General features: G+C 40.7%; 1 protein-coding gene across 2 annotated transcripts; it reads left to right on the top strand.

The window, feature by feature from the left end:
- Nucleotides 1-2,954: 2,954 nt before the first annotated feature.
- TDG (thymine DNA glycosylase) lies at nucleotides 2,955-19,242 on the top strand. 2 transcript variants are annotated; one of them, XM_063445186.1, is made up of 10 exons: nucleotides 2,955-3,043; nucleotides 7,272-7,537; nucleotides 9,472-9,695; nucleotides 9,805-9,874; nucleotides 13,031-13,166; nucleotides 13,255-13,337; nucleotides 13,429-13,523; nucleotides 15,535-15,706; nucleotides 17,072-17,209; nucleotides 17,779-19,242. In XM_063445186.1, the coding sequence occupies exons 2-10, from the start codon at nucleotides 7,324-7,326 to the stop codon at nucleotides 17,901-17,903; spliced, it is 1,257 nt and encodes a 418-aa protein (XP_063301256.1). In that variant the 5' UTR covers nucleotides 2,955-3,043; nucleotides 7,272-7,323; the 3' UTR covers nucleotides 17,904-19,242. The 2 variants fall into 2 exon arrangements, with proteins under 2 accessions (XP_063301256.1, XP_063301255.1); XM_063445185.1 differs by lacking the exon at nucleotides 2,955-3,043 and adding an exon at nucleotides 4,171-4,320.
- The last annotated feature ends 3,331 nt before the right edge of the window (nucleotides 19,243-22,573 follow it).

The following is a 22,573-nucleotide window of genomic DNA, read 5'->3' on the forward strand; positions in this document are numbered from 1 at the left end:
ACCAGCCCTCAGAGACCCAGGCCTAAGCAGGGTACTACTGTAGAGAACTACAACTCGCTTGATGCATTGCTGGCCGTAAAGCATTATGGTAGTTGTAATTCAACAACAGATGAGGGTTTTACCTTTTAGCTGCCTAGAAATAAAATTAATTGGATGAATATATGAGTCAGACCCCTGAGTTGGCAGTTTTCCCTTAATACATGCTTAACTGTTACAAAACTTTTATATAACATTTTTTTAAACTTTAGGAATAGAGATAGGGCTAAGGTTCATGTCTTAATATATTAAACGAGAAAAAAAACACATCATCCCCCACCCCCTCGACTTTTATGCATTATATGTTTTTAGATTAAAAGAAAATTAAATAATCATGTCAAAAATAAATAAGTGAGGAATAAAAAAAAAAGCATATCATGTTTTAATCCTGCAACACTTACACAGTAGTCTTATCCAGTAAAATTAGGGTTTAAATGGAACATTACTTAATTCATTCCAGTTGCAGCCATCACACAGGATCTATGGTTATTATTTGTAAAGCGCCAACAAATTCCGCAGCACTGTACAATGGGTAAACCCATCTGCACAGCTGTGGTTCGGGCTCTCTCCAAAATTGCAGAGAGGAGAGTAGACATGTCCATTCAAATTGTGCATGCACTGTGTACATGCCACACACATTTCACAGGTCTTGGAAGGCAAGGTACTCTTTTTACATCATTAATCCAGGGGCAGTTATAGCTGCAGCATTTTCGGTTTTGCAAGGCGCTACTTTCCTCGTCCCACATACCATTTTAGATTGTACTCCAGTTACAAGCCACAGTGGGAAGCGAGACAGGGAGCTGTGTAATAATGCAATGTTTCCATACCGCTTTTGCAAAAAAGTCTGGATGAGCAGTGTTTCAAGCTGAAACACTGTGCATCCAGACTATTACTGTGGTGGAATCTCGGTAAAAATAAATTTAGTAGGCCGAGATTGCCACGTGGTATGTGCACGTGCATATGCTGAGGTATCGGTCGGTTGGTTGCACGTGGCAACGATACAATCAGTAGTGTAAGGAGCATGTGCAGGAATACAGGATATACGAGTATTCCCCTCCTCCATTGTGCTGGGCAAGCCAAGTGGTCAAACAGGAAAGTTAGTCTTTATTCTGTTGATTGGGTTAGAGTACATGTAGGTGGAACTGACCTACACTGTACGATCAGGACTCAGATTTTAGCTGTTTTTGGTGAGATTAGTCCCTCTGAGTCCCGGTCGGTGAATCGAATAAAGATCTCTTCCTTCCTGAAGAAACCTGTGTCCATCTCTCTGTGCTTGGCTTCCGTCAGTTTCTCCGGTATCATTACCACCATGACCACTACAAAAAGTAGAAGTGGTCGTGTTGGTTGGAGTAACGCTTTAACTAGCGAGTGCCTTTAGTTGCTATCTAACTGATTTATAATCACCAGAGACAGTTGGACTTTGCAATGCTAACAATTGTCAGACTCTAGGGACAGGGTCTTTGCACTGAAAGCACTACATTAATATGTAGTGGTTTTGCTGCATACACGTAGTGTCTTTTTAACATTTACAAGGTTATTCACTAAATTAAAAGGGTTTTCCAACTGAACTCGGCAGACAACCCCAAAATCACGTTGTAGCTCTATGAAAGCAATACTTTATTGAAAAATAAATTCAAGGCAGGAAAATGGTGGTATACAGTACTAGAAATGGTTTTGTGTGGATTATAGACCCTGGAAGGGGGAACAAAAAAACGAAATTCCAAAAAGTAAATGGATACGTTTTGCGTGCAATTATGCTTTTTTTTTTAACTACTTACCAATTGGATTTTATTTACTAAACTCCCAGTTTAAGTACATTTAACATGGATTGAGGTTTTTACACAAATAACTGCTCTGGAAATATTTTGTAATTCAGCACCAGTCAAAGCTAGGCTATTTTAGCCTGAATTTAGCGATTTACATCTAACTTACTGAAATTTAGTGTTTAACCTTGTTAGTCTTGTGGTTTATTTCTTCAGAACCCCTACTGGCATTGTTCACCATTATGAATCCTCAATGTCTGGGGTGCTCAACCTTTTCTGACATGGATCCAAATTATTCACTTGGTATTGGTGATGCGTTCTTCAATTCTAACGCTACCCCAGTGATCGTTCTTAAAATTTAATAGAACGTCACACTTATTATGTACATTTAATATGTAAAACACAGTTTTCTGTGGCCTGACTAATAACATTTACCTTTAATAAAATGGGGGACCCAATAAGGTAACATGATAACCCAATTTGAGATCCTGACCCATCACTGAGCTATATAATCACACACAACTCCTCCAGCTCGGCTTTACTCCTTGTTTGATTGCTACCTCCTGTCCTGTTGTGTTTTACGCCCCACCTCCTATAGACTGTAAGTTCGTTTGAGCAGGGCCCTCTTGAACCTACTGTTCCTGTAAGTTTTTGTAATTGTCTAATGTATTGTTAAATCTCCCCCTTTGATAATATTGTAAAGCGCTATGGAATATGCTGGCGCTATATAAATACCAGTAGTAATAATAATAATAATAGATAGGTAGAGTATTCTGGAAAAGTGGTGTAGTTATAATTGAAACAGTTTGGAATGTTGCTGGTAAATGTAACCACTTTTAGAACGTTGCTCCCGCCAGAATTAGACTTCATACATACTCCAATACTATGCATTTAATCTAACAAGCCACTTAACTTAGTACTTTAAGCCATAAAATGGCTGTAAAATGTAGGACTCGGGTCACATGCAGGATCCTCTATTCCTTCTGTATTGGTTTGTCTATGCTGTCTATTTTCCTTGATTGTACAGCATTGCAAAATATGTAAGCTCTTTATAAATGCCAATAATACTTATAACATACGTTAAATGGCACAGCCTCTTTTGAAAGTACTGTAGTGGTACCTCCCAAGAAGTCAAATCACTTCCTGGCAGGCATAGACATGAACAGAGTCTGCTCTACCAGACGATGCAGCTGTGATTCTCCCTGTGACCCGTGCTGGGCCTGTACTACCACGGGTATATAAAAGTAAGTAGCTTTCTGATTTTCTAAATACTGACTATATAGATACTAAATCGTGTGGAATGCTAAAATTATGTATTCTGCACTTTTCACAAGGTTACAAAACAAAAGTGAAAAATCTATAGAATACAAGCACATTTGAGCAAGGTCCTCATCAACCTATTGTTCTTGTAACATTTTGTAATTGTCTCATTTAGTGTTAAAATTCTCCCTTTTTATAATATTGCAAAGTGCTGCAGAATAAGTTGGTGCTACATAAGTGTTAAAGGACCACTATAGGCACCCAGACCACTTCAGCTCAATGAAGTGGTCTGGGTGCCAGGTCCTCCTAGATTTAACCCTGCAGCTGATGCAGCATTCAGAGCTGATGTCGGCAGGGGGAGGAGAGATCACCAGCGCTGAGGGAGCCTGGCGCTGGATTAAGATAAGTGGCTGAAGGGGTTTTAACCCCTTTAACCCAGCGGGAGGAGTGCTCCGAGGGAGGGGGGTACCTAATAACCCTATAGTGCCAGGAAAACGAGTTTGTTTCCCCGGCACACTATAGTGTTCCTTTAATAATTATAATGAACCAACATTCTAAAAGGGTTTACTCTCAGAATCAAGACCTTCACTGCTTCTTCCCACTGTCCAAAATTCTGTATTTTAAAATATCACCAGCTGTCTTTTCCCCTTCCTTGTCACCATGTCCCTGGCATTTACTGTTACAGACATGGCATATGGTGAAACATTTAGATAGACTTCCTGGGGTGTACAAGAGAGGGTGAAGTGACAGGAATTCAAAGTTCATTTCAAACTTTTAAAGCAAAATAGCTGAACTGAAAACATGGCTGAGCTGGAGAATTTTCCCACTTGCACTATTGTGGCCTAAACTGTGCAATGTACTATAAATAATGGACAATTCATACTGCAGCAAGTACCCCCGGGCAGTTTCTAATTGTTATAAATCCCTGATATCCGTTTTGTACTGCGCTACTAGCATCAGCGATACACAGCCCTCCCCCACTGGAACAAACACAACCCCCCATCTCCCACTACAGTGCAATTACTGACGGCACACAAGCGGTTAACAGACGTCCCCGGCCGGTTGTCACGTGTCCCGCAGAGCAGCACGCCATTGGTTGGCTGGAGCGGTGACGTGTGTGTGCTCCCCCTGGTGCTCGAGCTTTGAGTGGAGACGCGGTCGGTCCCAGCGGTGAAGTGCAGCCATTGCTCGAGTTATCTAGGTCGGGCCCCGGCTCTCCGCTCACACGGTGCATGGACATGGAGGCCCAGGACCCTGGGAGGTGAGCCAGCGATGGGTCTCGGGGGGCCGAGCGGATGGCGGCCCCGTATTTACAATGAAAGGGCCTAGCGCAGAGCTGGCAGTGCGCATGCGCAGACCGGGCTGGCTCAGGGCATTGTGTGTAAAGGAGGGAATTGTGGACTGGGATACCATGGGGGATACCATGGCTGCTTATAGCATGACACCTGGACTTAACATGTACCATGACTGCTCATAGCATGACACCTGGAGTTAGCATGTACCATGGCTGCTCATTGCATGACACCTGGACTTAGCATGTACCATGGCTGCTCATTGCATGACACCTGGACTTAGCATGTACCATGGCTGCTTATTGCATGACACCTGGACTTAGCATGTACCATGGCTGCTCATAGCATGACACCTGGACTTGGCATGTACCATGGCTGCTCATAGCATGACACCTGGAGTTAACATGTACCATGGCTGCTCATAGCATGACACCTGGACTTAGCATGTACCATGGCTGCTCATTGCATGACACCTGGACTTAGCATGTACCATGGCTGCTCATTGCATGACACCTGGAGTTAGCATGTACCATGGCTGCTCATTGCATGACACCTGGAGTTAGCATGTACCATGGCTGCTCATTGCATGACACCTGGAGTTAGCATGTACCATGGCTGCTCATTGCATGACACCTGGACTTAGCATGTACCATGGCTGCTCATAGCATGACACCTGGACTTAGCATGTACCATGGCTGCTCATAGCATGACACCTGGAGTTAACATGTACCATGGCTGCTCATAGCATGACACCTGGAGTTAACCTGAACCATGGCTGCTCATAGAATGACACCTGGAGTTAACATGTACCATGGCTGCTCATAGCATGACACCTGGAGTTAACATGTACCATGGCTGCTCATAGCATGACACCTGGAGTTAACATGTACCATGGCTGCTCATAGCATGACACCTGGAGTTAACATGTACCATGGCTGCTCATAGCATGACACCTGGGCTTAACATGTACCATGGCTGCTCATTACATGACACCTGGAGTTAACATGTACCATGGCTGCTCATTACATGACACCTGGAGTTAACATGTACCATGGCTGCTCGTAGCATGACACCTGGAGTTAACATGTACCATGGCTGCTCGTAGCATGACACCTGGAGTTAACATGTACCATGGCTGCTCGTAGCATGACACCTGGAGTTAACATGTACCATGGCTGCTCGTAGCATGACACCTGGAGTTAACATGTACCATGGGTGATCGTAGCATGACACCTGGAGTTGGCATGTATCATGGGTGATCGTAGCATGACACCTGGAGTTGGCATGTATCATGGGTGATCGTAGCATGACACCTGGAGTTGGCATGTATCATGGGTGATCGTAGCATGACACCTGGAGTTGGCATGTATCATGGGTGATCGTAGCATGACACCTGGAGTTGGCATGTATCATGGGTGATCGTAGCATGACACCTGGAGTTGGCATGTATCATGGGTGATCGTAGCATGACACCTGGAGTTGGCATGTATCATGGGTGATCGTAGCATGACACCTGGAGTTGGCATGTATCATGGGTGATCGTAGCATAACACCTTGGAGTTGGCATGTATCATGGGTGATCGTAGCATAACACCTTGGAGTTGGCATGTATCATGGGTGATCATAGCATGTATCCTGTGTTTAATCACTGGACTGGGAACACTAAATTCTGAATTGCAGTAATTTGGAATCCAATGGAAGAACTCAGGCAAAAAAATAACATTTCTGAATTATTTTTTTCACCTATGATCTAAATAAGCTCTAGTACACAGTTTGGGTACTGTAGCCAAAATTATGCTAATCAGACTTCTGTGAGCTCAAATGTGGAATTTGGGGAGGGGGCAACAACAAAACTGCTAGTACACAAATTTTTAAACAGTCCCCAATTCTACAAAAAAAAATGTTTAAGCCTTAAATGTAAGTTATTCACAGTTTTTGGTTTAGTGAATATCCCTGAGAGTGGTGAGAGTTAAATCTTGTTGTTCAGAGAAAGGGGACGTGTACTAAGTGGAGCTCCCTAACAAAGCAAGTTTTATTATTCAGACCATTGGTAAATTGATGGTGCACTGAAGAAAACACTTTATTGGGAGATTAAATATTTCTAGTTAATTTGTCTCTCAGTAAAGTTTAATCCTCAGGCAACCACAGATGACTCACTATCTGTTGTTTTTTGTTTTGTAGTTCACTGGCTGAAACAATGAAACTCCCATATCATGTATAGCAAATAAAAATACAGCACTGTGCAGTTTGTCCAGTATTCATTCAAAATAACAACTTAAAGGAAGACTTGAAGAACCATAACAACTATAGCCTGCAGTATGGCAGACTTTTAAGAGGAAAACGGAGATATTCCTCGTTTTTGAGCTGCAGGGAGTAGCGATCTCCTGGGCTGCCAAACGTACATAAGAGACTTGTGGGGACCATAGTTTTAGGAAAAAGTTGTATTCCTAACACTATAGATTCCCTTTAGCTAAAGTATATTTTGATAAATATATATTAAAATACTTTTAGAATGAAATTGCAGAGCGATCACATGACCCCCAGGGGCCTAAGTTGCTAAGGGGGGGGCTGCCTGTGTTGTCAAGCAGTCCCCCAGAAGCGGATTGCGGCGATGGTGAGTAGTATGAGGTCGCAGGGGCTCAAAGCCGTTAGGACGTTCTATGTCACCGTAACTGCTTTAAAGCCCATTATAATGGGGGCGGCATATAACCGGTTAAAACACTGGAATCACTTCCACCAAAATGGGAATCTCAACAAATAAATTGTAATAAGCTCAACCAATTCTTTAACAACTACATGCTACGGTATTGTGTTTGGATGTTACTCTGTGTGGTTTGTGTTATATTTTTTAAGGTTAATCCTCTTTTGTCTAGTTTACAGATTTGGACTCCTATTAAATCCTTTTCTGTCTCCTTTTCAGTTACTATAACTTTCAGCAAGCTCAGGCATTTTATGCTTATCCATTTCAACAAATGATGAGCGCGCCTTCAAACATGGAACTGGGAAATGAGCAAAGGACACTGCATACCCTTACGGGTGTGCCAGCCCATGAGCTGCAGGCCTTTTCTGGCATGCCTGCCAACGAGCCCCAGATTCTTCATACTCTGACCGGAGTGCCAGCACAGGAGCCAGTTAACATGCAGATGTCTTCAGAAGTACCTGATCTGGTCCCGGAATCTGAGCAAGGTGATTTAACAAGTGGGCAAATGTGACCTTTTATGTATTCGTGTTTAAATGAAGACATGATTTTTTCTGAATTGTTGTATTATGGGATATGCTTAAAGGAATACTATGTGTCAGTTATATAAACCCCCACCCCCTCCCCAAGTGAATAAAGGGATTTAAAAAACAAACTTTATTTACTTACCTTATCCCAGCACCTATATCACTCAGAGCTGGGTCGTGGCTCCTCCTTCATCCCGCGATGAACGGGCTCTAATGCGATTGTGTGTGTGAATTGATGTGTGCGCATTTGACCTCCCCATATGAAAGCGTTGAATTATTGATTTCCTATGGGAAAAAAATCTGCCGCTGGAGGTCCTCGTGTAGAGTGTAAGGACGTCGAGAGTCGGATCCTGGACCAAAGGTCCGTTTCGATCCTGGAAGCGCCTCCAGTGGCTGTCTGGTAGACAGTCACTGGAGGCAGACTTAGTGCTGCAATGTAAACATTTCAGATTCTTTGGCACTGCAGCACTATGGGCAATAAGAACACTGCACCCACACCATTAAGTTGTATGGTTTCAGTGCCTTTGTTGTTGTAATCTTGCAGTCTAAAACATTAACTTTTTAGCAGATAAGACAATGTTATGATTGCAGGGCTAAATACACCACTTGGGGGAGCTTCCGCAACAACTGCGTTTGACTCTGTTATGTGATTGATTGTTTGACATTGAACGTAAACATATGATGATCACGTTGATTTAATATACTGATTAGATTCAGAGCTTCCCTATGAGAAGGATTTGAGGGGACTAGCGTGGTGCTTGCTCGCATGCACTTCTCATTCCCAATGTCTCTGTATGAGAAGGATTGTACGAGAAGTCAAGAAGGTGACTGGAGGTGTAGTGGGTAGCAGCATAAACTGAGTCTTTTTTATTTTTGGAGCTCCTGAATCTAAATAAGAAGGAGAACTTAATAGCATTAGGAATACGTTAGCTTTTAAAAAAATATTTGGCATGCAAGGTAAATGGATTTTAGTCAATTTAAAAAAAGCTTTGTATGGATAAAACATTAATGCTCAGAGGAAAATGTTTATTTCCACACCCCAGTTTTCTGTATTTGAAATGGCTATTGTTTTTCTTGGCTTTATACATTTCTATATATTTACTCCTGCATTACGCAGCAGCTTCCACCTTTCAGTGTGCTTTAGAGAGCAAGTGTGGATACATTGTTTGCAGTCTAATAGATACTTTTATTTAAATACTATCAGACATCAGATAATTATCTTTCATTAATTGCCAGCTTTGTATTTATATAGTTCCCTTTCCAAGCACTGTACTCTTAGGAAGTCGCTCCCTTCTTCCTTTAAGAGTACATCATAAAATGTAAGGTTAGTTCAAGGGACTCTCCTGGCACTGTAGGATCCTGTAGTGTTCCCCATCCCATGTCGGTGAAGGGGTTAAAACCCCTTCAGCTACTTACAATGGCCGTGTGCACGCATTAGACCTCCCCATAGGAAAGCACTATTAAATGCTTTCCTATGGGGAAAATCTAACGCTCGAAGTCTGAAAGGACATCCAGCGTCAGATAACGGTCTAATATGAATCCGGAAGCTCCCCCAGTGGCTGTCAGTTAGACCGCCACAGAGGGCAGACCTAGTGCTGCAATGTAAACAGACAGTACACTATGGCGCGCGGACATAATGGCCAAGCTGGAATTTAAAAAAATAAATAAATCTTCTGTGATTTGTTGCCTACAATTTGTGAATTTGCTATTTAGTGAAGACCCCTCCTTGTTTGCTTAATGTATTGTAACTGTTTTTCTCAATTATACAGATTAATGGAATTTTATTTGTGTATTTAAAGAGCATTATTGTTCCAACAATTACCCAATAGGCTGGGCTTGTCACCTACATTAAACTTGTATGGTTTGCAACAATATCTTTGCGTCCTCTGCTGTAGAACCTACCAAGGGCAAGAGAAAGCGCGGCAAGGCTGCAGGAGAGCCCAAGCCAAAGAAACAGCCTGCCAAAACTCCAAAAGCTAAATCAACAGGAAAACAAGAAAAGATAACAGACACATTCAAAGTGAAAAGAAAAGTGGACCGGTTTAATGGGGTGACTGAGGCAGAGCTTATGACGAAGACCTTGCCAGACATTTTGACCTTCAATTTGGACATAGTAATTGTAAGTAAACATCTTCCAAAAACATGCAAGTTTTTATCGTGCAGCTTAGATAATATGAACATTTCTTTGAATTTTATTTATTTATTTTTCTCAATATTTTGACTTGCAGATCGGAATTAACCCAGGACTTATGGCGGCTTATAAAGGCCATCACTACCCTGGACCTGGAAATCACTTCTGTAAGTTCCGAAGCTTAGAATAATTCTTAATACTTTAAGGAACAATGGTTGTTTGTGCTGTCTGTCTTGATTCTTTAAAGGGACACTATAGTCACCCAGACCACTTCAGCTCAATGAAGTGGTCTGGGTGCCAGGTCCCTCAGGTTTTAATCCTTTAGATGCAAACATAGCAGTTTCCGGACAACCACTTAGAGGCGCATCTGCGACGCTGGAGGCATATTATGCCTCCATCACACAGAGCGTCCATAGGAAAGCATTGAGAAATGCTTTCCTATGAACACTTTGAATATGCGCGCAGCACTTGCCACGTATGTACATTCGGCTCCGCTGACGTTCCGACGGAGAGGTCACCAGCGCCAAGGGAGCCCGGCGCTGGATTAAGGTAAGCTGCTGAAGGGGTTTTAACCCCTTCAGCACGACGGGAGGGGAGGGCACTATAGTGTCAGGAAAACCGCTTTTGTTTTCCTGACACTATATAGTGATCCTTTAAGGTATCCATTTCTAATTTAGATAATTTCTTAATGTTATGCACAACAAGGTTTCAGAATGACACCCCCAAAAGGCAAGTCGATGAGCACTAGGTTATAACATCTGTTTTATGGAGACCTTTTCATAAAAAAGAGGTGTCTAGCATTATTGGTCAGTTTTAACACTGATGGAGATTGCAAAATGGTGCAAAGTACTAAAAGTGGGACAATCACCATGGAAACCAGAGCACATTCAGCTGGTGACACTATTTTCTACATCTTTCTAGCACATTTGGCACACATCACTTTGATCTCCTCCATTGCATTAATTACCACTTCTAGGTTAACCCTGACAATTTAAAGAGTCGTGCGAGCCCAACCTTGTTTCTTCCTTACCCCACCTCCTGCATTGCCTTTTTTTATTATTTCTTCTTCTCTATCCGCTCATGTCCTCCGGGATGACCCACATGGGTTAATTTCCAGGAGCTTTGCACAAAATGAGTTGGAATAATTGGTGCAATTCCCATATGGTTTATTTAACAACAAGCCCTTGCATCTTACAAACAGTTCAGACATGCTTTGCACATAAGCTTTTCTTTTGCTTTCAAGCCCTTTTAAATTACATTTTCTTTGTTTTGTTTTTGTTGTGCAGGAGAAACAAGATTAGCCATCTATATCTCTCTCATGGTCAATATGATAAACTTGTTAGAAACCAGCAATAATCAGAAATAACTGGTTATATATTTAAAAAAAATAAAAATGAACAGAAAAAGCATGTAAGAATGGGAATTATAAAGTACATGATATAATTGAACTTAAAACCGGTTTATAGATAACACAATCAAATATAGGGGGTCCTTGAAAGATATTGTACATCATCTTGGCAGGGGAAGTGAGTTGCAGCCTTCCTCTAGTAAAAGAAAGGCAATGTAGTGCTCGTTGTATAAAATGTATTCAAAGTAGAAAGATTAAAAGCACTCCCACTTGAAAAGCGGAAAATCCCTCTATTAGGAGACAAGTGTATATCCATGAGTCCACCTGTCTGGCACACATTCAGATGATGGATGCTGGCCCCTTTGTGAGTGGCTGATTGGAATTAGATGGAATAAGCTCTCACACACAGCTCTTGCCATACATGTTTCTTGGCTGTTACCTTCATCAGGGCTTTAGAGACTCTGCGAGTAAGCGTGTTTTAGATGGCAGAATCAATCATTGGGTAGTCCTTACTGGTATCTATTGTAATTAACAAAGTCCAGTAATAATGAGAGGTAAAGCCATGTCTATAGAGCGAGCCTCTCCATGTGTATCGCTGTATTAATGACTTCTTTTCTTCAAAGAGGGGGGCTCAATTGCTAGTGGAACGGGAGAGCGTAAGGACTGAGCCTTTTTCTGCTTGATTCTCTCGCTAGCCATCTTCCATTGTGCTGTGGGGACATTTAGAGAGATACTAGATAAGGACATCACGTGTACCATGAGAGAGAACTGAGTAAAAAAATTTTTGTTGTGCATAAGCAATTAACATCCGCTTATGAGGTACCCCAAAGGCAATCCTCTAGCGTTTCATATACAGGTTCTACATTGGGTTACATGAGAGACATGCACATTTTTATTGTTTTTTAAGTCACTTAATGTGTTACAACTGCGTTATCATAGATATTAACAAGTCTAACCATGGCACGAGTATCTGCGCAATTTTAACTCCTAACAGGTTAATAGTCACAGGCTTAACAGTGTTTCACAAGAGTAATAAAGCATAGTGGGGTATGCAGCTTGAGAGTGGGGTCGCGTGTGATGACAGACTGGCACCGTCCGTGTAAGCCCAAGGTAAGTCCCGTTTTGTCCCTCAGGATGGGGGCTGACAGGGTAGAGTAGGAACTCAGCTCCAGCAGCGTTTGCAGCGTGTGTAGTTTTGCGGCTCCCCGCTTTGCGGCTGTGGCTTGAGAGGGTGACGAGCTGTGCCTTCCACTGATTCCCTGGTCGGGTGAGTGGCTTGTGTGGCGTACTGGACTAGTGATTTTGCTCTCATGAATGTGGGGGTAACTATGTGGCTTGCCGGTATGGGTCTCCGCCCAGGTGCAATCCCCAAGCTCACTTGTGTGCTGTGTGTTGCTCCCACTCACGTTCCATGCTGAGAGGCTGCAGCTTTCCCTTTGTCCTGGGTCCGGTGCGGTCGCTGTACCTGTGTTCAGACGGCTGTTGTGGCTCCATATCGCCGGAGCCGTTATGCAGGTGCTCTGAGCCGCAGCCATCTTGGGATTGGGCCTCGCGTGTCCGGCGCCCTGAAGTCTGTTTGCAGGTCGGCTTGAGTGCGCCCCAGTGTGGACCGGGATGACCCCCCGGCCCAGAGGGGGGGGAACAGGAGCCGGCCGGCATTCTACATTCCAGCGTGGGGCAGTATAGTAGGGAGACAGGGCAGCGGCCGTCCACCCCGCTCCCCCTAGAGTAGGCCGCGGCCTCCGAAGTCCCGTGCTTCCCGTGGGGGGATCCGAAACTCCCGATCTCGGGGTCCGCTACCCTCCCCACCGCTGTGTGAGTAGTCCCCTGCTGTTTGCTAGTTTGGATGGCTGCCTGTTATGGCTCAGAGGTCGGATTTCTCGGGAGCCCATCCGCCATGCGACCGGTCAGCATGGCGGTCCGGCCCCGCCCCCCTAAATTTTATTTTTAAGTTTATTTTTCCTCTCCTTTTTAGGGAAGTGCCTCTTTCTGTCAGGACTGAGTGATAAACAGCTTAATCACCTGGATGACCATGCCCTTCCAGAGAAATATGGAATTGGTTTTACCAACATGGTAGAAAGGACTACACCAGGTAGCAAAGACCTTTCAAGGTGAGCAGATGCAATGATTCTAATATTATTGATGAAGCTATCGTTACCTTCTACATTTAATGTTCTGTTTTTTTGTTTCTCTCTTCAGTAAGGAGTTTCGAGAAGGAGGCAGAATCCTTCTACAAAAGTTACAGAAATATAAACCTCGCATAGCAGTTTTCAATGGCAAATGTACGCAGCGTTTCCTTCATTAACTGACTGTTCCATTCTGTAACATCTAAAATCCTGCAACTTGTGTAACTGTGTTCTCCTTGCTTTTTAGGCATTTATGAAATTTTTAGTAAAGAAGTGTTTGGTGTAAAAATTAAAAAGTTTGAATTTGGAATCCAGCCACATAGGATCCCAGATACAGACACAGTGAGTTGATTTAGAATTTTTGAAACTGACATCAAACATCTATTGTATAACAGGTCTGTCTTCTCCCATGGCTATGAGCAGAATTTGTAACTATACATTTTTTATTTTGTCTCTGTAATGACTGTTACTAAATGTTCCCGATAAAGTAAGGATTCTATTAGAGTTATTACATAATTGCATCCAGTAGAATTCTACCAGGTTCAGGATCTCTGGGAACCCAACAAGCTTAAGATAGGCCCAAAGACTTTGAGAAAAGAACCCATATTTTAGTTTAAATTATCTTGTACATGCAAAACAATAGGTGTTGTTTTTTGTATTTTTTTTTTTTCTTAAAATACTGTAATGATTATGGAATTTTTGGAATATTGATGCCGTGTCCTGTGTAAATTTTTTTTTGTTTTGTTTTGTTTTGTTTTTTTATATGGGGGGGAGCGGAAGATGTTCTGTTTTTGTTAGGCGAGCCAAATTGTTGGTTTAAAAAAAAAAAAGAGGGACTTTACTTGACATCCAGATCTACTTCCTGTTTCTGCACTTGTAATACATAAAACTCTGCTTCTGCATTCTCGACTACAACTCTGCCCAGCCTTTGGGTTATTCGCCGCTCTCAGCATGTTGGCTGGATTGCTATTTGATAATGTATAGGTGACAGTTCCACATCATCCTTGCAGTTGAAGAGGGAGCGGGCTGTGGTTGTCTGACAGGGCTCAGATAGTTGTATTAAACATAGAAACATAGAATGTGACGGCAGATAAGAACCATTCGGCCCATCTAGTCTGCCCAGTTTTCTAAATACTTTCATTAGTCCCTGGCCTTATCTTATAATTAGGATAGCCTTATGCCTATCCCACGAATGCTTAAACTCCTTTACTGTGTTAACCTCTACCACTTCAGCTGGAAGGCTATTCCATGCATCCACTACCCTCTCAGTAAAGGGTAGTGGATGCATGGAATAGCCTTCCAGCTGAAGTGGTAGAGGTTAACACAGTAAAGGAGTTTAAGCATGCGTGGGATAGGCATAAGGCTATCCTAATTATAAGATAAGGCCATGGACTAATGAAAGTATTTAGAAAACTGGGTAGACTAGATGGTCCGAATGGTTCTTATCTGCCGTCACATTCTATGTTTAATACAACTATCTGAGCCCTGTCAGACAACCACAGCCCGCTCCCTCTTCAACTGCAAGGATGATGTGGAACTGTCACCTATACATTATCATATTAACACTACAGTGAGTTGCACAGGTTATGCTTTCATTGCCTCTCTATATATAATGCAGTACAGATCATCCATGCAATCCACTATAGAACAGAAAATATTGATTTAATATATAAAGCTCTTTTCTTTCCACCTGGCAGTCGGTATCAAGAAAGCATACAAAAAAAGAGGAGAAATAAAACAGTGTTTCTATTTTTCCTTTATTTGCATTGTTTCCTCTGGCTTTGCCTTGTCTGACCTGGGTTATGATTTAACTAAGTACATCTTTAAAGGGACACTATAGGCACCCAGACCAAGTGCTGTGTCCCTGTTCCCCTAAATTGCAACCACAGTGTAAATATTGCTGGGTTAAGACTGCCTCTATAGCCACTCTAGATAGAGATATATAGATATATATATATATATATATAATTTTATTTTTTTTAATTGAAGGAAGAATGTAAAATCAGATGCTGCTGTTTGAGAAAGAGGTGTACATATATTCTATTTGACAAATATTTCAGTACTGTGGCCCATCAGTCAAGGAAATGAATAGGGACTTTTGAACACATGTTGTTTGGTGGCAGGCAAGTGTAAAAAATGTATAATAATAAACGGTGTCTCATTGAAATATTTTATAAAATATTCAAATATAGGCATCCAGCAATTAGTTAATTTGTGGCTGCCAAGTTCATGTTTGTTTTGGTTTGCTGGATGAAATATTCAAGAATTATGTTCAGCGATGCTGAAGACTGTTATTGTACGTCTTTACAACTTTTTTATTTATTTAATTTTTTTTTTTTTTTTGCGTGATTAGCTTTGTTATGTCATGCCCTCATCAAGTGCCAGGTGTGCTCAGTTCCCCCGAGCTCAGGATAAAGTCCATCACTACATCAAGCTAAAGGATCTTAGAGACCAGATGAAGGGCTTGGAGAGCACCAGAGAAGTAACGGAAGTGCAGTACTCGTTTGACTTGCACTTAGCACAAGGTATGTTTTATTTCTTAGCATTTTTTCTTTTTGCCACTTTTATGGGTGTAAAAGCAAAATCATATATTCTGGGTAATCCGTTCCCAGGGCATACATCGTCCTGTAGTTTTCGTTGTTACTGATTAGGAAGCGATCATTAAGAGTATTTCTTATCAAATATTAACTTTTTATTTTTAATAATCCGTTACTCGTGGTATTTGATTAATAAATTTGAGAAACCCTTGTATAGCAGGTATTGTGTCCTACTAGGCCAACCAGCCGTTCAGGCCTAGTTTTTTGGCATACTTGACTTAAACTGAATATAGTTATTTTAATGTGCTTACTGTTAAAATAACTAATATATGTTTTATACAGCAACAAGGTGAAATTTTAGATAAAATAAAGGCTCTGTGGGCTGAGCTGCAATTTTGGCAACTTTGTTTGCCATTTTCTGTGTGAGCATCAGTTTAATTCTAACACATTCATGTTCCACATGCCCACCACACTAGAGTAAAGCATATGTAGATGACAACATAGAGTTGACATTTAATTATCAATTATAAAAGTTTATTTAAGAAAAGCAACTACTGCGCATTGTTCAAGTATTTTTAGATGCTGTTAAAATTGGGCACATTGTCAAATGTAACAAAGACTTTCATGGATAAATTATGCAAACAGAAAAAGACAGACCTTCATTAAGATATATAGAAAGGCAGAGCCCAAGTTGTAGGTAACCTGGTCTATAAATACAAAGGCAGCCCCTTTCCTCTGGGCCAATATTGACTGGTTCAGCCCACCCATCATTTCCTTTATCAAGCCTATAAATTTTGTTGGGCCCTCTTTTTCCAAGCCTACCCAAACGGTTTCACACGACAACCGATTTACACCACCACTACTATAACTGTTTATTGCCCCTGACCACAAATTATTATTCATTTTTTTTTTTTTGTAAATATACTTTTTTATTCGTTTTTCATTCGACAATAAACCATGTGGCTCGCAGGCCTCAATTCGTATGTATTCATATGACTTATGGTTATAGCAAATTAGGTTTGTGCATATATCTGTTTGGGCTCGCAGGCCCACAGGTATGATGGACACGCAGGTCCCTTATATTTTATATACAGGAGTGTAAACCCATGTATCCTGACCTTCGGGCTGGGTCCATATCTACCTTGTCCCGTCCCGGGCTCCCTCTGGCTTTCTTGTCTTGGCGGTTTATTGAAGGTTAGCCCTCCCTAGCTGTTCTCTGTCTCTTTCTCTGGGCTCCCGGACCCCGTGGTCACACCTTCTAGGGTGTCGTCTAGCTAACCGGTCCCTTCGATGGCTGGTTTACAAATTATTATTCTTAATGTATGGATTTCAAATCTTTTTCCTTCCTTTTAGCGGATGCAAAGAGACAGGCAGTTAAGGAGGAGAAATACGATCCTGGATATGATGCTGCTGCTGCATTTGCAGCAGATATGAACGAACAGACGCCTTCTGGTGAAAGTGGAACATGCAGTATGTCTTCTGAAGTTGGAGGTATCTATAACACATTTTCATATTTCTCCCTCTCCACCCCCCATTGTGTTTATTTAGTTTAAAGTTTGACCTTTTTATATACTAAAGTAAAGAACGAAACATGACTAGGTGAAGTACTATACATAAGAAATACAAAATAAAGATAAGCACTTTGATATAATCAGACTGAATAATATAGTTGAAGTCCAAAATATCAGACTGCAAAATAAAAGTAAGTGCTGTATGAAATATTGTATCATCCTAGTCCCTTGTCCAAAAATATAATGGAAAAAGACCGTAGACGAAATATACAAATAAGAAAAATGAAGAGATTCTGTCCAATAAAATCAGACAAAGTAGGGACCACTTAACACTAGCTACCGCTGTCTAGAAATGTCAATCCCTCAGCCACTGGACCTCTAGCAGCAAAGCCACCATTGGTGGTCTTTGCAAATTATGCAGTGTCCACGGATGTTGACAGTTCCAATTTAAACCACATCATATTTTTATCCACAGAAGAATAACCTATGTTAACAGACATTTCTTCATAAAGTTTAATACATATATATGTATATATATTTTTTTTATAGGACCCTGTAATCAAGAGTTTGCTGATCAAGTTCCAAATGGACACTGGATGCCTCCTCCATATATCGAGCAGATGTCGACCTTTAACCACTGTGATGACCAACAGGAAGAAGAAGGCAGTGCTTAGACGTGTCTGTGTTCCCAGCTATGCATTCGAGCTGCAGTTTTATTGCAGTCCTAAGGAAAACCGTACCTCAGTTGGATAACTGAAGCCTTTTTAATTCTGTTAACATTTTACCTCTTATTTTTATTAGTGTATTGTAGTGCTAGATTACCTTTTAAAGTAGGTAGTTTTAATTCATATTTCAACTTTTTTAGGTAGCAGATATCTAGAAGTAGACCTTTTTATGGTACTTTCTGTTTTTTTTGTATGTAAGTTCACAAACTGCATAACCTATTCATGATAATTTGGAAAAAATATTGTTACTCATTATTTCAGACACAATAACCGTTGTATGTATAGATTGAAGCGGGTGTTTTGGAGTCAGCACAACATTCTTGAATTTTTATAGGCCTTATAGAATTTGTTCTTTAACCCCAATCATACATATTGATAGACTTTTTTATTTATTTATTTTTTTTCTTCTTCTTCCAATTGAGCTGTACAGGAAACAAGGAAGACTGATTTTCCGAATACGTTTGGTTCAAATGTTTTGGCATGTTACACAAACACTTAATTTTTATGCATGGGGGCCCTAGTTATCACATGTGGGCCCACATCTCTGCATTGCATAGAGTTGAGTCGCATGGAGGGATAAATGATCCAGTGAAGTGTCCCTACATGTAAAATGAATTCTGCGTAGGATTTTATAGTGATTTAGTACAATGTTGAGTACAGCATCCTTTTTATTGAATAATTCTACAGAGTTATTTTATGTATGGGATATACAAATGGTGCTTATATGCTTAATTAATTTAAGACAAATCTTAATTTTTTAAAAATTTTACTTTTTACCCTGTGGCTATGCCTTTATTTATAGTCATGAGTGTTTTTTGTTTTGTGTTGTATTCTTGCAATGTGTGGCGAATGACTGCAGTTTGTAGAGGAAAGAGGAGTGGCAAGATATTAAGTGTGATATTTATCAAATCTGGTGTTAATACACCATGGCCGTGCAACTGTTCCTGTCAACAGTTAATGGATTTAACAACTGTGAGAACCCTCCTCACAACACAACGTTCTGTTACTAAATGTTCATATTCCAGAGGAATCCTCAAGGAAAGATTATGTTACTATGATTGCTGCTTGTAATAGTGAACGAGTCACTTCAGTACCCAGATATGTACTAAAACATTAATACCTCTAGTTTTATATGCTAAAATCATCCATTAGAGGACACTTGGGGCACCAGTAAAAATTTTAATGCATATACTATGGCAAGTTTTATCATCATTTCCTTAAAGGACCACTATAGTGCCAGGAAAACATACTCGTTTTCCTGGCACTATAGTGCCCCCACCCTCAGGGTCCCCCTCCCGCCGGGCTCTGTTGTGAGAAAGGGGTTAAACTTACCTCTTTCTTCCAGCGCCGGGCGGGGAGCTCTCCTCCTCCTCCCCGCCTCCGATCCTCCCTTTCGGCTGAATGCGCATGCGCGGCAAGAGCTGCACGCGCATTCAGCCGGTCTCATAGGAAAGCATTTCCTATGCTTTTACAATGCTTTCCTATGGACGCTTCCATGCTCTCACTGTGATTTTCACAGTGAGAAGCACACAAGCGCCTCTAGCGGCTGTCAGTGAGACAGCCACTAGAGGATTTGGAGGCTGGATTAACCCTATTATAAACATAGCAGTTTCTCTGAAACTGCTATGTTTATAATAAAAAGGGTTAATCCTAGATGGACCTGGCACCCAGACCACTTCATTAAGCTGAAGTGGTCTGGGTGCCTAGAGTGGTCCTTTAAGGACCTAAGTCAGGGGTTCCCAACCCAGTCTTCAAGTACCCACTACCAGCCAAGGATTTAGGGATTGCCCTGTTGTGTCTCAAGTGTTTGTTTATTTTTTTTCCTCTTTCTATTCTTTCTAAAAACACCTTAGACTCAATTGGGTATTCTCTAAATCCTGGACTGTTGGGAGGGGGGGGGGGGGGGGGGTGTTTGAGGATTGGTTTGGGAACCACTAACCTAAGCAAATGTCCATGTTCTGAACCGAAACAAAACTATAATTTGTGCTATGTGTTCCACCTTAATTGAAGAGTTTTAATATATAAAACTATATTGATTTTTTTGGTGTTTTTTTAATTTTTTTTAAGAAACAGAAAGGGCTTGATATCCTATATGTATATGCAAAATGCATTCTCTCATTCTTCTTTATGATCATTTTTACACATCAAGTGCAACTAAAAAGAAAATAACTCAACAAAGAGTCATCTATCAGTCCTAATTGTTACAGGCCTCAAAAGTCTAGGTTCTGAATTTGTTTTTTGGTTAACGCTAACCATATGCTTCCCAGGTAAAACTGTAGAGAGCAGTATGTGACTGCCATCTACTGACTGTTTTCATGATTACAGGAATATTTCCCTGTAATGCTGAAATTTCAGCATGCTACCTCTGTCGATCAGTGTGATAGAGGCTGGGCAGCTGGCAAAGCCCAGCACGAACCACCAACTGCAGGTCGGTATCCAGGGAGACCCCAGGGAGACTGTTCAGATCCTGGGTGTCTTCCTTGAAGAGCTAGTAGACCAGAATCGCCATGACTGAATTTGATCGCTCAGCAGCAGTGTTCTCAATAGATTTAATTGGCTGTATGCAGCACTCCCTGTTAGCTCTCTAACAACATAACAGGGATCGTAAACCTCACCTAACTTCCATACAACAAAGGCAGATTAACCCTTTATCGCCACAAGGCTTCATGTCTGACAGATTTATTTTTAGTATTTTATTAACCTAAAATCTTCATGAAAAATGCATTGATTGCACTGGAATTCCAGTGCAAGCAAAAGACAGAATAGGGACTACTTTTGTCTTGTAGTTAAACCCACATCTGACAAAGGTGTAGCTTCCAGCATCAACTTTTTACCACTGTTGACGGAAGTGAAAATAAAGTTTCTTGTCACACATTGACTTCTGTGTTGTACTAATCAACATAAATGAAAATACAATATTGAGACAACACCTTGTAACTTATGCATCAGAAGTTGAAGATAAAAAAAATGGCTGGTTAGTAAATTAACCTTATTACTTCCTACTGGCTGTCATCATACAACTGGTCATGTTACTTCCTGGTTTGTTTAGCTCAGTGGAGGCAGGTAATTGCTCAGAGCACCTGCCTTACAAAGATTTCTCATTGATCTGCATTGGGAAATCTGTGATTTGACAGATACAGAAAGTCTGGGCGGGGTTAGAAGGGGAGGGCTTGCAACGATTCATATAAGAGGTCTGCAGCATTTACAAGCTTGATTTATTTTAAATGCATGTATATTTTCATTGAAGGTATATCTACTAAACAGTAACTTTATTAATGTTGGTTTTTTTTTTGTACTTGAACAGTAGAGGGTTCACTAATCATTGAAATACATTTTTTTTTTACGTGGACATTTAATAATGTATGCATACTTAAACAGTAATCTCCTTACCCATTCCTGCATATTGCATAAATAAACCTGTTCTTTTAATGTTCATGTCATTTTCAATTCCATTCAGATATTGCAAACCATAAACCAAATCTGTTAATCAAACATCTCATAGCTTTATATAGCTAAATATTAATTTGCCGACTGGGGATTTATGTAATATGTTTGGCATGATCTTCAAAGCAATACTGTTAATGTTGGCATATTAATGTGTTTTTTGGTTTTTATTTTTCGTGATTTTTTTTTTTTTTTATGTAGAAAAATATATTTTCCTAGATGTCTCAACTATCCCGTTACTAGAACTGCATTGGCTATTATCCAATTTCTTCTTTCTCACCCCTACTTAGTATTAAAGAATTTTTGTTTAAAAAAAAAAAAATCAGGCTTTTTTTATTTTTATTTTTTTAAGTACTACTTGACCACGTTCTGATTGGATTCCTTGGAAATTGTGTGTGTGTGTGTGTGTGTGTATGTATGTATAACCCAAGTACTGTATCATCTACATTGTTTACATGGATGTGTTCCACCGTGAACTTAGAACTAATTCAGAGTCTTGCTGAAATCTATATATTTGTATTTCAAATGGATATGTTTTAGCTGTTTGCAGTATGCTTGTAAATGGAGCCTATTGTGTCCACACATGTAAGCATTAAAATATGAAGTCTGATTCCACAACAAAATATTGTTCAGTTTCATTTCATTTTCTGAAAATCTAAGTGTGCACGTAGCTATGCAGAATGTGGCGCATGTTTGCTATAGATGTTAAAAATAAAAAAAAACTGCAATAATAGATTGTGCTGTTAATGTGAAGCTCAAGCTACGTATTTGTCACTATTTGGCAGAGATTACAAAGTGTAACTTTGTGATAGTCACCCAAAACTTTTGTGTGATAAGAATCACTAAAGAATAAACACCCATGGGTTATTCACTTTCATCTGAATTTTCAGGATTCAAGGCGATTCAACTTGTGAACCAAAATGGGTAAACTTAGTGCGGCTCTGCTGCTTAGCTCAAATAGTTTTAGTATTTCTTAACGATAGAATCGTTATGAAATGGTCACATTGATCCGGTCAAGAGAGATACCATAACACAAAGTAGGATCTATATTGTCTTATGATGGAGCCTCTGCTGACAATGTCTCAGTTCTTGCTTGAGTGAGAGTACAGTGCTGCTTGTGGTGGATGAGGTGGCAGAATATGTGGGGGACAGGTTCAGGTAAGCATATCTATCTT

This window comes from Pelobates fuscus, chromosome 3 (genome assembly GCF_036172605.1).
Source record: "Pelobates fuscus isolate aPelFus1 chromosome 3, aPelFus1.pri, whole genome shotgun sequence".
NCBI lineage: Eukaryota > Metazoa > Chordata > Amphibia > Anura > Pelobatidae > Pelobates > Pelobates fuscus.

Bases quoted from the DNA above. Each gene is read 5' to 3' on its own strand.
- TDG (XM_063445185.1), top strand. From the start codon at position 4,292: ATGGACATGGAGGCCCAGGACCCTGGGAG. The intron at 4,321-7,271 runs GTGAGCCAGCGA...TCTCCTTTTCAG, and splicing joins GAGGCCCAGGACCCTGGGAG to TTACTATAACTTTCAGCAAG. The intron at 13,338-13,428 runs GTACGCAGCGTT...CTTGCTTTTTAG, and splicing joins AGCAGTTTTCAATGGCAAAT to GCATTTATGAAATTTTTAGT.